Below are 13,757 nucleotides of genomic sequence, written 5' to 3' on the forward strand. Positions count from 1 at the left end.
GCTAATACCTTATGCTCCAAGAGTATGGTTCTTCTGATTTCTGATCATTGCCCACATTGAAATACGCTGCTTAATTATAAAATGTGAGAATCAAAAGCCCATTATGAAAAAGTAAACTGTTTTCTGAAATGAAATTTTAGAACCAGTTTGAACAATGGAGAAAAATGCTTTGCTATGTGTCATGCTACAGTGTTCATAATTTTAAGAAGATAAAAGATGAAAACAAACATGTAAAATAGTTATAATTATTGTTAACACACAAAAACTGTTTTTCTATCACATTACACATTTAATTTTCTTTGTAGTTGAGCAACCATGGAAGAAAAAAGAGGCAGGAGGTAGAATGAAATGCAGAACTATGAAACTGAAATGAGTTGCTTGAGAAAAGAGAATAAATGATAAATTTATTTATTTCTGCTTACGATTTTTTACTTTCCAGAGAATATACTTAAGAATATAGCTACACAGTATGTCTCAAAAGTTCCAAAACTAAATTAAATAAAAATACAGATTTTAAGATAAACAAATTTACTCACATCAGGCCTCTACATAGAACCCTTTTCTAGTTTATACTCGTTGCAGTCCTGGTAGAGCCCGTCAAACGCTCTGGAAATATTACTTTGTGGTATCGTCTTCAAGTGCTCGGTGCAAGCCATTTGGATGGCAGGAATGTCTTCGAAAAAGCGGCCTTTCATCTTCAACTTGAGTTTCGGGAACAGAAAATAGTCTGCTGGAGCTAAGTCGGGTGAATAGGCCGGGTGGGATAAGACAGTGATCTGATTTGCGGTGTAATAACGCATTAAAACTGTTGCCACTTGTGGGGGCATTGTTTGCAACAGAGTCCAAATTCCCAGATCCCAGTATTCAGGCTGGATTCAACGAATGCGACGCATCAGGCGTTTTATTATTTCCAAATAGAACTTAGATTTCATGGTTTGACCAATTGGGGCAAATTCATACTGAATCAGGCCCTTTGAGTCAAAGAATGCAATCAACTGTTGATTGCATTCTTTTCACAATTGAAAAGAATGCATCGTTTTCACAATTGATTTTTGCTGCCTGACTTTCACTGATCTTTGTGCTGCAGGACTCAACAAAGCGGCGGATTGACGTTTCGCTTACAAAACATACATGAAGCACCAGCTTCCATCTCCAGTTACAATTGTTTGCAAAAAATTCAGGTTGCTATCAGCAGTTTCAACAAAGTTTTGAGCGCAAGAAAAACACAACTTTTTCTGTTCTTTGGTCAAGAAGTATGGAACAAAATGAAAGCAAACCTTTTGTGGTTCATTTTTTCTGTTAGAATTGTACGTACCACGTCTTTACCAATGTTTAGCTCTTCTGCTATGGCTTGAAGGATAAGGTAGGTTGTTCGAGCAGGAGCACATGCACTTTTGAACGTGAACAGCTGTTGACAGCCTCCCACTTTGTTTGTCATCATCCAACGACTGTCTACCATCTTTAAACTGCTTCCATGTTGTAGTACGAGGTGTGGCTTCATCACCGAATGCTTGCTGTATCATAGAATAAGTTTCAACAAAAGAATTTTGAAGTCAAACACATAATTTTATCTCGTTTCTCTGTTCCATGTCACAAGCTCACACAAGGTCACATGAACACAACATACGCAGCCAAATATAGCTCAAGACTGGAGTGACGAAACGTGATGAAATTTTGTACCCACACTTGTCAGACATTGTACTACACAGTTTCTTGGTTGTCTTGAGAGATGGCGCTACTTGTATCGACTTTAGAGATTTAGTTCAGGAACTTTTCAGCTCTACTGTGTATATTAAAGAGGAAAGAAGTAAGGTGATCATGTCAAAGAAGGGATATCGGGTTTTTGAAAGTCTTTACATTTTAGACTTCAATTAGTTCATTTAGACCACTGATTCTCAAAATTGTTCACCCACTGCCCACATTGAGAATCAAATTTTCTAGAACCCCCAAAATTTTTAAACTTACCATCTATTAAAAATAATAACTGCAATTATTGTTTTTAAATGTGATATATTCTATTTCTGAAATGAAAATTACATTTTAAATGAGAGCAATTAAAAAGCATATTTAATAATATTGGAAGTATTTTTATGAAAATTACTTTCAAGATAATTACAATTGTATCTATATAGTTATATAACAACAGTAGTGATAGCATATTCAATATAAAAACACAATAATTAAAACAAAGCTTTTGAAAAATTACACTTACATTAATGTGAAAGATGAATCTGATGTGCTTTATTAAGTCTGTTAATATCAGGCTTGAATTTACTTAAAAAGAGCTTTAGTCGCCGCATTCGATAACATGCAACCGATTTCTCCTTTTGGTTAGCAACATTGCTACAGCACTAAATCCACATTCAAATACGATGGAAATGTTATCAGAAATCGTTGAACAATTGACCATAATCCAGGGTACAGTTGTGGGATTGGCTTTTACTGCCAACATTCTTGGTAGCCATTCTTGAATTTTATTTTTATTTCTTTGTTTGTTGACATTTCTATAAGTTTTTCTTCTAACTGGGAGCTCCTGCTGTGTTGACATTTGAAAAAGAATCCAACACCCAGTCTGATATATCCATATTTAAAATGTCCTGAAATTGTTTTTTGAAACCACCATGGAGGTTCTCCAATTGCTAGCAGTACACAAGCAAGTCGTCGTTGTTGAAAGATACTGCTGAAAAATTAGGGAAGTTATTAAATTCATGTCTGCCATTACTTCTCTAGTGTAACAGTAGTTTAGCTACCAAAGCAGCAACAAGATTTTTTGTTTAAATCAAGTTTAAGTCGTTGCCTTGAAGCTGGAGATTAACGTCATTAAACAATTTATATAGGTTTGTCAAATACGCAACATCATTCTTTGATGTAATAAGGTTGTTGCACAACTCTGTGTCTTTGTTTTCCAGGAACTCTTATCACAGAATCAAACAGATTGTAAAATTGAGTCAGACAAGTATCTTTTGATAGCCAGCAGACTTCTGTGTGAAGCAGCAAGCGGTTGAAATCTTCAACATTGACAACTCAAACCTGACTAAATAATCTGTCATCTAGTGAGTTGCTTATGATTTTATTAACTGCTCTGATAACATACTGCAGTGATGTATGCAGGCATTCATTCAGGTTTTTCACAACTAAATGCTGGCGATGAATGACGCAAGCACGTCTGGAACTTTATTTTTTAAGTACACTATGAAGCCTTTGTGATGCCCTGTCTTAGCCAGAGCGCCATCAGTATTAATTGACATAATATTCCTTAAAAGAATTTCCTGTTTGTCACAAAGTGTTTCCAGTGTATTATATATGGTTTCACCCTTTGCATCGTCTCTAAATTTCTAGCAAATAATAGTTCTTGACATATTTTCTCATCTTTGATAAACCTCTTGTATGACACCAACAATACTTCATTAGTTACTAAAGTGGACTCATACAATTGAATTGAAAATTTGCAAGTCTTCAGATGATTGCATAATGATTCTTCGATGTTTTCAGCCATCTCATCAATTTGTCTTTGCACAGAACTATTGTATAAAGTAATTTTTCAGATAATATCTGCCGCTGGTTTATGGAGCACAGTGGTTATTACTTCTTTTACTGCCGGTAAAATTAAATCTTCCCCAAGAGTATGTGGTTTGCCTGTTTTAACAATTAATAATTAAATACTGTACAAAGCTCGAAGTCTGTCATCATATTGCTTGGAAGCCGCTGATAAAAGTTTTGATGTAATTGGCTGAGCTACATACTTCTTTTCCAGGTTTTGAAAATAAGCCACATCTTTGTATTTCTTATCTGAGTGCATTATTAAAATCATCTTGTAGCCTGCAAGGCTTTATCGCTTTATGTGAAAAAAAATTTTGACAAATAAGGCACATTTACAATGATTGATTTGTGAGATTTTTGATAAATCTGTATTTAATAAATTCTGCAATGTACTGCTGTTTTTCTTTTTTGCTTACGATGGTTTTGATTTCACAAATACATGAGTAAAAGATTGACTTTAAAAAACTTGCTACCAATTGTACAGGAAAATGCTAATGAAAATAAAAGAAACAATTTCTGCCTTTATATAAGTTTGAAATGCAACATGCACTGACAGGAATAAACATGCAATTACTCATTTACGGCATATGACAGTATTCGTACTGAGCAAGTTAGAACAAGCAGCGATAATCCTCTCAATTCATGCAGGATTGGACAAATAGCATTTTTTAACTCAAACAGACCTAGAGTCATATAAAAATTGACTTAAGCATTGATGACTTAATCACTTTAATACATGTTTGAGAAATGATACAAGATTCATAAACTAAACAGCATTTTAAACAGGATGTCTTAAGCTTTAATTTGGTATAAAAACATATAATATCAGATAATTGGTTTGTTTATAATTCATGTTCAAAACTTAAAAGTTTGTTCATTTATTTTTTCTTGTAAATGTATTTCCCGTCACTTTTTCTTCATTTCTTCACTGACAATTGAATAATAATGCTTTGTATATAATAAATACTTATTTGTTTTGCCATATTTATTATAAGTAGTTGTCAAAATAACAAATTTGGTGATTCTACACAGAACAAAGAAATGTTCGAACTTGTATCAGTAAAGTGGCTGTATAACAAATATAAATCGGTTTTATTTTTTTAATTCGTATTACTGCTACATTATACACAAGTACAAAAAATTAAAGGGACACCTACATATTATGATAAAAAAAAACTGTATTCAAACTGTTTTAACTTTGCAACAAAGGAGCTTAGAGAGACGAATAAAAAAAAAATTAAAGCTTGAATACTCTTCTTTTTGACAGTGCACTTCTGATTTAAATAATCATCAAATTAAAAAAAAAATCAGTGAGAAGAAAAGTTTTGAAAATTTGAAAGTTTTTCTTTGTGTTTAATTGAGTGCATGGGGAAAACAAATTTTTTTCAGTAAACTGCATTAAAATCATTTGAAAGCTTAAGACTTTAGCTATAATTTCTTTTTTTGTATGTATGACTTTTCTGAACCTAAATATTCCACTTTAAAGAGAAAAGGTCATTTCTGTCTTTAATGCTGCATATCTCCTGATCTAAGCAAAGTATTGATACAAATAAATATGGAAATTAAAGGGTTTTGATATACCTTTAATGACAAATTGTGAGGTCTATAATGTAGCATTGCAGTTTTTCAATTTGTTCATTTTGTGCCAAGATACTGAAATCTTTAATGACTGAGACTGTAACATGATCTTGGGTTAAGCTGACAGCGGTTGATACATGTTTCTTTTTTTTTATCTAAAAAGAAGTCTTTAAATAAATGAAAAATATTAACAAACTTGCTGCAGGTATTATGAATCTGTTTTAACAAATACAATAGGCTAGATTACAATCTCTTATGTTTAGTACAGGCGTTTTCCTCTTTTACTAGTAACAGCAAAAGAATATATAAATTCAATAGTTGAATATTAAAGTAATTGTTGTAACATTAATTGTAGTGCTTTGTAAAGAAAAATTTCAATTAATTTTTATTTGCAATAGTTTACTATAAGAGTTGTGTATTTTGTAAATATATCATGAAATAGCTTAAGTAAAAACACTTATTTAATACATCTACATTTAATTTTCTTGTAGCTACAACATATTTACTTTACTTCTATGGAATCTACCTGGTTTTTCAATTACATTGAGACCTATTACTAACTACAGTAACTGTTGGGCCATATCTCCCATGAATAGTAAAAATGTAATTTCTATAGGATAATTTTAAATAAAAATGATATTAAATTATTTGAATAATTATGAATAGTTATAAAATACAAACCCAGTATTAAATGGCCGGACAGTAAGTGAAGACTGTGACTGTGAAACAGCAGGGTTATTAGACTGTTGAGATCTTTGAGGCAGCTCAGGTTGTTTGGCCAGTTTTACCTTTAATTCTCCTTTTTCTTTTTTCATTTTGACATGTGGTGAAGAATCCATTGCCACAAACCATGATTTGCTGTCTTGTTTATTATCATCAGTTAATGATGTAGAATATGGATAAGTGGCAGGTTTAGGTAATGTTAATTTCAGAGGCGGCCGCAATGGTGCAGGTACAGTAGTAGGCACTGATGCAGGTATTGAAGAAACAGGTAGCACTTCCTGCTTTACTTTCACTTTATTCTCCTCACTGCTTAATCGGAATTTTTTATTATTCAGAACTTTAATACTTAGCTTTAATGGCTCTTTTACTTCCATTTTAATCTGAAAAATATGCAAAGAATATAAAACATGGATATATTTCACAACTATAATTAAAATATGTTACACAAGATAATGGGGAAAAATTTAGCTTTTTTTTTTTTTTTATTGCTATAAATTTGTAAAATAGTATTGTATTTTGCTAAGGTACGCATTACAATTAAAAACCTGCATTACAAACTCTTCAGTACCTCTTGAACTTCAGAGAAGTTAAGTTTACATACTTTACAGCTACATATGACTATGCTATAAGAATAAAGGATAAATAACTCGCACACCTCTTCATTGGAAACATTAGTCTGAGGTTGAGAATAGTCTACAAAGTCTTTATAAACTGGTTTCTTTTTCTTCCTTTTTGATTCTCGTTCTGGTTTAGGTGGATTTAATGAATTCAAATATCTTTCGGCATGGCGAATTTCCTTACTCAAATTTTTTAATAATTTTGGACCTTCAACACTTAGTGGAATTTCTTCTTTCCTACTTTTGTTGCTCTGAAAAAAAAAATTACAATCACTTGCCATCAGGTAACTAAATTTACAGGTTTTTTTTTATTTTAAGCTCTAAAAATAAAAAAATGCTAAATTCAAAAAACAAAAGACCATTTATAGGTATATATTATGAAATTAATACTACATTAAATCTGGCCGTATGATCATGCTTTTCCCTACTGAGCAGAGATAAGAATTATTATAAGATTTTTTAACTATATCTATTATTATACGAAGGCTATTCAGAAAGTAAGGAACGTTTCCACCTGACGCCGCCAGGCGCGTATATAATGGTGTGCTCGTGCTTGGCACCTCAGTCAGCGTCCAGCCGTGACAACGGGAACATCTCCGCACTGCCCGTTTTTTTATATACAAATTTGAAATGTGTGCTGCAATCGAAAATCCCGCCAGTTGTGGGGTGCGGTCTTGATTCATTTTTTGTTGGCAAAAAACTTAAAACAAATACAAATTCATCGGGAACTATGTGAAGTGTACGGGAACAATGTAATGAGTGAAAGTTCTGTCAAGAAATGATGCATTCAGTTTAAAAATGGCCGAACAAATGTTCACGATAAAGAGATGAGTGGACGTCCGAGCATTGTGACTGACGATCTGGTCTCCAAAGTTGACGAAAAGATTCGTTAAAATCGCCGTTTCACAATAACTGAGCTTTCTCTATCTTTCCCGCAAGTTTCACGCACTTTATTGTTTGAAATTGTTTCACAGAAGCTAGGCTACCACAAGTTTTGTGCAAGATGGGTGCCAAAAATGCTTACAGATCACCATAAAGAACAACGAATGGGGGCAGCTTTGACGTTTTTGGAGGCCTACCACAGTCATGGAGATGCACTACTGGATCGAATCGTAACAGGAGACGAAACCTGGGTGAAACATGTGAATTGTGAGACAAAATTGCAGTCCATGGAGTAGGGGCACACAAGTTTCCCTAAAAAAACCAAGGAAATGTCTGCAAACTTTGTTGGCAAGGAAGATCATGGCAACAGTGTTCTGGGACAGGCAAGGTGTTCTTCTTATTGATTTTCTCGAGCGTGGTGCAACAATAAACTCTGAGCGATACTGCCAAACATTGCAAAACCTTAGGAGAGCTGTCCAAAACAAGCGCCGAGGAAAATTGTCATCTAAAATTTTGCTTTTGCATGACAATGCCCGACCTCACACGGCAAACCGTATGCAAGAACACTTGAACTCGTTCAACTGGGAAGTTTTTCCTCATCCCCACTACAGTCCAGATCTTGCTGCAAGTGATTTTCACTTGCTCCTGAAAATGAAGACCTGGCTAGCGTTAACACAGCGTTTTGACGACGATGAGGAGCTCCAAGTACGCGTCACCGAGTGGTTGAGATCACAGGTGGCAGAATTCTATGACACAGGAATTTCAAAGCTTGTCCACCGCTATGATAAGTGCCTGAATTTGTATGGTGATTATGTTGAAAAGTAGTATTTTAGTCCCTCTTTCACATGTATATAATAAAGTTTTTCTTGTACTTGGTTTTTTAAAATTCCGAAATGTTCCTTACTTTCTGAATAGCCCTCGTGTATATATATATGATAATTATTATAAAATATTTTATTTAAATGTTTTGTTTTCCACAGAGATGGATCCATTACTGTGTCTTACTACTTTACCTATACCACTTTTACTTATTACTGTGGTAAACAGAGTGAAGGTGTCTCTAGTAGGAGTGAGTATCAGTCTATTTCAGAGGGCTTGGCATGATGATATAAGACATTACAAGGTCTGTTCAGAAAATAACCAACTTTATTTTTTTAATCTTTATTATTAATTTTAAATATTACGGAGATTTAACGGAACACCATGCTGCCAACTGCACATCACTAAATATCTCTGTTGGCGCGTAATTAAAAATGTTCAGTTATTTTCTAAACAGACCTTGCATTTTAGGCTTACTGAAAAAGGCAGTGGGAAACTACTTTGTTCCTCACTTTTAATAAATATGGTACAGGATTCATGTTAGCCTCATGAGTGACAATCCCATTTTTGGGAGCAATTTGTGTCAAGATGCTTACAACTACAACAGTTATAGCAACTGCCATGCATAAGTATGCATGGCAGTTGCTATAACTATAGTTAATGTTGCCATTAACTACATAGAACTTTTATAATCTCATTTACACCTACATGAAACTTAATTCCCTTCATTACGAGATGATGGGATTGTTCTTGAAAATTTCTTCTTTCAAGGTATACTGCACTTCTATATAATAAGTTCAATAAAGAACTGAACCTATTTGGTTCACTAAGTTTCAACTTTAAACATTATCATTCAAAAAACCTCGAACTTATTACCTTATTTTTTATCTTCTTCCTTCTTTCTATGTTGTTTCTTTTTATTTCTGCAAATCCTTTTCATAATTATACTTCAAGCAGCTTATAGTAAAGTTAAAAAAAGTATTATTTTTTTAATCTTTTGTCAAGTAGTTTTATAAATTAGAACGTAAATAAATAAATCAAATCAACAATTTCATAAATCAATTAATAGATTATAGTACATAACTCCAATTATTGTGAATTTACTGTTACATGAATCTTAAACAAGATTTTCAAAATCATACTATAATCTGGAATCAGAATCATGTACACCAACTGACAATTCTAAAATTCATCCAACAGCTCTAAATACAATCAATATGGACCTAAATAATATAATAGAATTTCTATTGCTGAACAAACATTTTTTTGTAATTATCAATTAGGAATCACATACTGGCCACTTTTAATGCTAATTATCTTCGTTGGATTTAAATGAGTTAATTCTGGATACTGATTAAAAAATTAAATTAACATCATATGACTGGTGAAGTCCAACATTATGAAATAATAAAAAACAAGTGCCTTGTGGAATGAAATAACAGCTTGATATAAGTTGTGGCCTACTCAATGTAGTTGCTAATTATATCTCAATTGAATATCTATGAAAAAGAAAATAGAAGAAATAGTCAAATTGGCCTCAAAATGAAATGAAGTAGAAAAAATTAAGTCAGGTGATGTAGAGTTGTGTTTGATAAACTTTTAACAAATGAGATCTATTACAAATTCAAATGCAAGATTACAATATGTAACAATGAAAAAACTTTTCAATAAGCATAATTCAACAAAATTTAGGAAGATATATGCCGGTTTAGATTTGTTTGATAAAAAAAAACTATAATAACGGTGCATATCATATGTTGATGATATGATATACTGGATATTATGGCTCACTTTTACAGAATATAATTTTGTCAGACTTAAGGACTTTCATTCCAAAGAAATTTTGATTTAAAAATGTTTAAACTGAATAATTGTCCAAAAATAATGTTATCGAGTAAAAAAAAAATTATATTTAAAGCAAAATAAAAATTTTATTTTGATCAATTATGCAGAAAAATAGCAAATTAAGTTTCTGGGATAAGTGGCTAAAATTTGATTCTGTGGGATACCACACATTTTTGTAGAGCAACATCTAAAAAAATTTTTTTTTTAAATTAAGATACTTAAGAAAAAATACTTGTTTTTCTACAATTAGTGAGCCCAAGACTTAGATTTACGCTTTCAATATTAATGCCATTTCATATAATGATAAATCAGACATTAGTCCCTTTTATTTGGTATTCAGTAGGCACATGTTCATAACCTAAAAATATGTTGGCACTTACATCTTTATCCTGACTCCACTGTTTTAAAGTGAATAAAAGAGCCTTAACACCAACTAGAAGATGACTTGGCACTTTTGAACCTTCTTCATTAATATCTTTTAATTCTTCACATAATCGTTTGGCAGCATACCAATTTATTGTCTCGAACGCTGGAAATCTGAATCTTTCTGGTGTTCGAATTTTTTTTTCAATTTCATAAACTCTGAAATAAAATTAAAATTATCAAATAAAACAGTTCATTAAAACACTCATTAAAAAAAAGGAAATATAAATGAAATACAAAAAATAAATAAGCATGTGTGCATGCGTGCGTGTGTAATAATCGAGTATCGATTAAATAAATAATCAAATCAACAATTTCATAAATCAATTAATAGATTATAGTACATAACTCCAATTATTGTGAATTTACTGTTAATAATATTTTTCATTCTAATAACTTTGAATTAAAAAATAAAATTAATAAACAAATATATCACTTGGAAAAAATCTGCAAACATAAAATATAATTTAGGACGTGCATGCTAGAATCTGCACTAAAGTTTTGTTTATATTTAAAAGCTAGAACCTTAGGAAATATAACAGACTGGCAGTCAAAATATTCCTTATTTTTTTTATCATGTAGTTGTATTAACAGCAGTATATAACGTTCTAAAAATCACTAATGACTTTAACAGAATGTATATAATCCATATTATACATAATTACATTCAGGACAAAAGTTTTCATCTCTGTACACATGTACAGACACTAATGGTTAAAGAACCTAACCTCACATTCAATATCCTCATGTGAATGAATGTTTTTAAACATTCATACCAACTACTATATATATATGTGTGTGTGTGTGTGTATGTTTAATTAGTAATTTGCAGTAAAATTAAAATCTATCATCAAATGTTTATAAATTAATAACTTATATCAAAGATCAAACAAGGTACTTCCTCTCAAAGCATAACAACAAAAAAGATCAAATGAAGTCAGATTCTACTCTTTAAGAGCATCCATTTGTAAAACAAATCTGATCTTAAAAAATGTAATATTAAAAAAATAAGTTAAATTTAAAATACATATGAATGAAAAAAATAAATTATTTTGGACAATGAACATACGTTTTATCTTTTTACCTATATATAAATGAGCTAGGTAAGTTTCACTTTTAGCATACATCCTTCATTTCTTATTCTAATAGTACATTTTTTCTCTTTTTTTGTAGTAAAATTTAAGAACTTTCCTTCAAACAAAATTATCTGACATTACACATATAATATTATTTATTTGATCTTTCAGAGAATGAAAAAAGTAGTTTGTTAAAATTAAATAATTATTATTTAATATTAACAAAGAACATTTATATTCTTTTGAGTGTTTACATGCATTTAATTTATGAAACTTCATAAAGTTGCTTGGAAAAGGATAAGAAGCTGGTGAAATAAAAAAAACCAATTGAGATTTGCATGGCCAGGATAGTAAGTTGTTTTTAATAATAACAGCCACTTTCTTTTATCTTTACATAACATCCATAATTAATTTATAATTTAACAAACAAACTTAGAAAACATTTTAATTTCAGCTCTGAGATACAAGCAGAATTAAAATATTTATATACTGTAAATCACAGTATACATTAACGTTATTTAAAATAGAAAATGGTTAATAACTACAAAACTATACATATAAAAATAAATATCTTAGAATAACCATTAATCGATCTCCATTTTTGTATTTAAAAAATGCTAGCATAAATGTACTAATGATACACTAAAGATTTACAAGAAGCCAATTAATATACTAATGATACATTATTAATATATTATTTTAATATACTAATAATACATTGAAGATTTACAAGAAGAAGCCAACAGACACTTACTGAAGTTGCATCGGTATATTTAAACTATGTAAAAAATTTCCCCCAAACACAATCGAGTCTACTGGGGTAAGAACAGCATGAATCCAACCAGTTGGAATAAACATAGTATTTCCAGCTTTAACAATACATTTATAACATACATCTACCTGTAAAACAAAATAAGTACAATGTTATGTATGTATTTAATAACATATTCAAAAATATAGGACTGCATTTAATTCTTCTATACATAACTTCCAGGCTTCTTTTACAGGCTTTGACACTTCCTACATGATTTTTTTCCCAGTAAATCAGCATTTAGCATGCAGCATATTTATCCAATTACACTTCAATTTATGATTTATCTACATCATAAATACTTTTCTTTTCAATCTGAACACAATCAATTTTACCACACTGGAAAAACCATCAGAAAAAGTAGTTGCTTTGGTATATTTTATTCTTTTAGAAGATGGGCAAGTATTATATCTTTAACAACTTTACTAGGGCCTCCCAACTCAGAATTTATTATTATTATTTTAAAATATAAAGAATTATAAAGTATTACAGTTTTAAAAAATAACATCAATCTCTGTTTATTAATTAGTTTTCCCAATGAATTATAATACAAAATTACGAGATAGCCTAACCTCACATTCAATATCCTCATGTGAATGAATGTTTTTAAACATTCATACTAACTATTACAATATTTTTTATTCTAATAACTTTGAATTAAGAAATAAAATTAATAAACAATTCACCACTTGGAAAAAATCTGCAAACAAAATATAATTTAGGACATGCATACTAGAATCTGCATTAAAGTTTTGTTTATATTTAAAAGATAGAACCTTAGGAAATATAACAGACTGGCAGTCAAAATATTCCTTATTTTTTTATCATGTAGTTGTATTAGCAGCAGTATATAAAGTTCTAAAAATCACTAATGACTTTATCTACTAGAATGTATATAATCCATATTATACATGATTACCTTCATGGCAACAGTTTTCATCTCTGTACACATGTACAGACTCTAAACGGTTAAAGAACTAAAAGTTATACTTTAAGAAAGTAATCTCATTATTCTATGAACTAAGGAATTTTAACAATAATGTTAATATACATCAGAGACTAACACAAGTTAAAATAAAGATTCTAAATTGTTTAATTTTTTTTTATACATTGCTGTAATATAAACAATTTAAAAATAATATTTAAATTCCATCAGAATAAACCACCTAGTACAGAATATTGAGATAAGACATATCTTAACTCAATTTTTTGCATGAAAATACTTTCAGAGAATCCTGCATCCTCAGTCAGTTTTCAATCATGACTGAGAATGCAGGATCCTGTGAAAGCACTTCATGGAAAAATTAAGATTAAGATACATCTTATCGCAATATAATGCAATAGGTGGTTTATTTTAATAGAATTTAAATATAATTTAACAGTACAGAGGAATAATATGGATCTGAAAATGATTAATTTCAGTAAAATAATTTAAAAACTATA

The 13,757-nt window shown here is 30.7% G+C and overlaps 1 protein-coding gene across 1 annotated transcript in view; it reads right to left on the reverse strand.

Annotated features, from left to right (window-relative positions):
* Window positions 1-13,757, reverse strand: part of LOC142323329 (histone lysine demethylase PHF8-like) — a 64,881-nt gene that overhangs the window by 16,680 nt on the left and 34,444 nt on the right. Inside the window, exons 8-11 of the mRNA XM_075362815.1 lie at window positions 12,258-12,403; window positions 10,385-10,586; window positions 6,497-6,709; window positions 5,800-6,221 (exon numbers count right to left, since the gene is read on the reverse strand). Of these exons, the coding sequence (XP_075218930.1) occupies window positions 5,800-6,221; window positions 6,497-6,709; window positions 10,385-10,586; window positions 12,258-12,403 (983 nt within the window). The remainder of the gene's footprint in view (window positions 1-5,799; window positions 6,222-6,496; window positions 6,710-10,384; window positions 10,587-12,257; window positions 12,404-13,757) is intronic.

This window comes from Lycorma delicatula, chromosome 4, assembly GCF_047948215.1.
Source record: "Lycorma delicatula isolate Av1 chromosome 4, ASM4794821v1, whole genome shotgun sequence".
In the NCBI taxonomy this organism is placed as follows: Eukaryota; Metazoa; Arthropoda; class Insecta; order Hemiptera; family Fulgoridae; genus Lycorma; species Lycorma delicatula.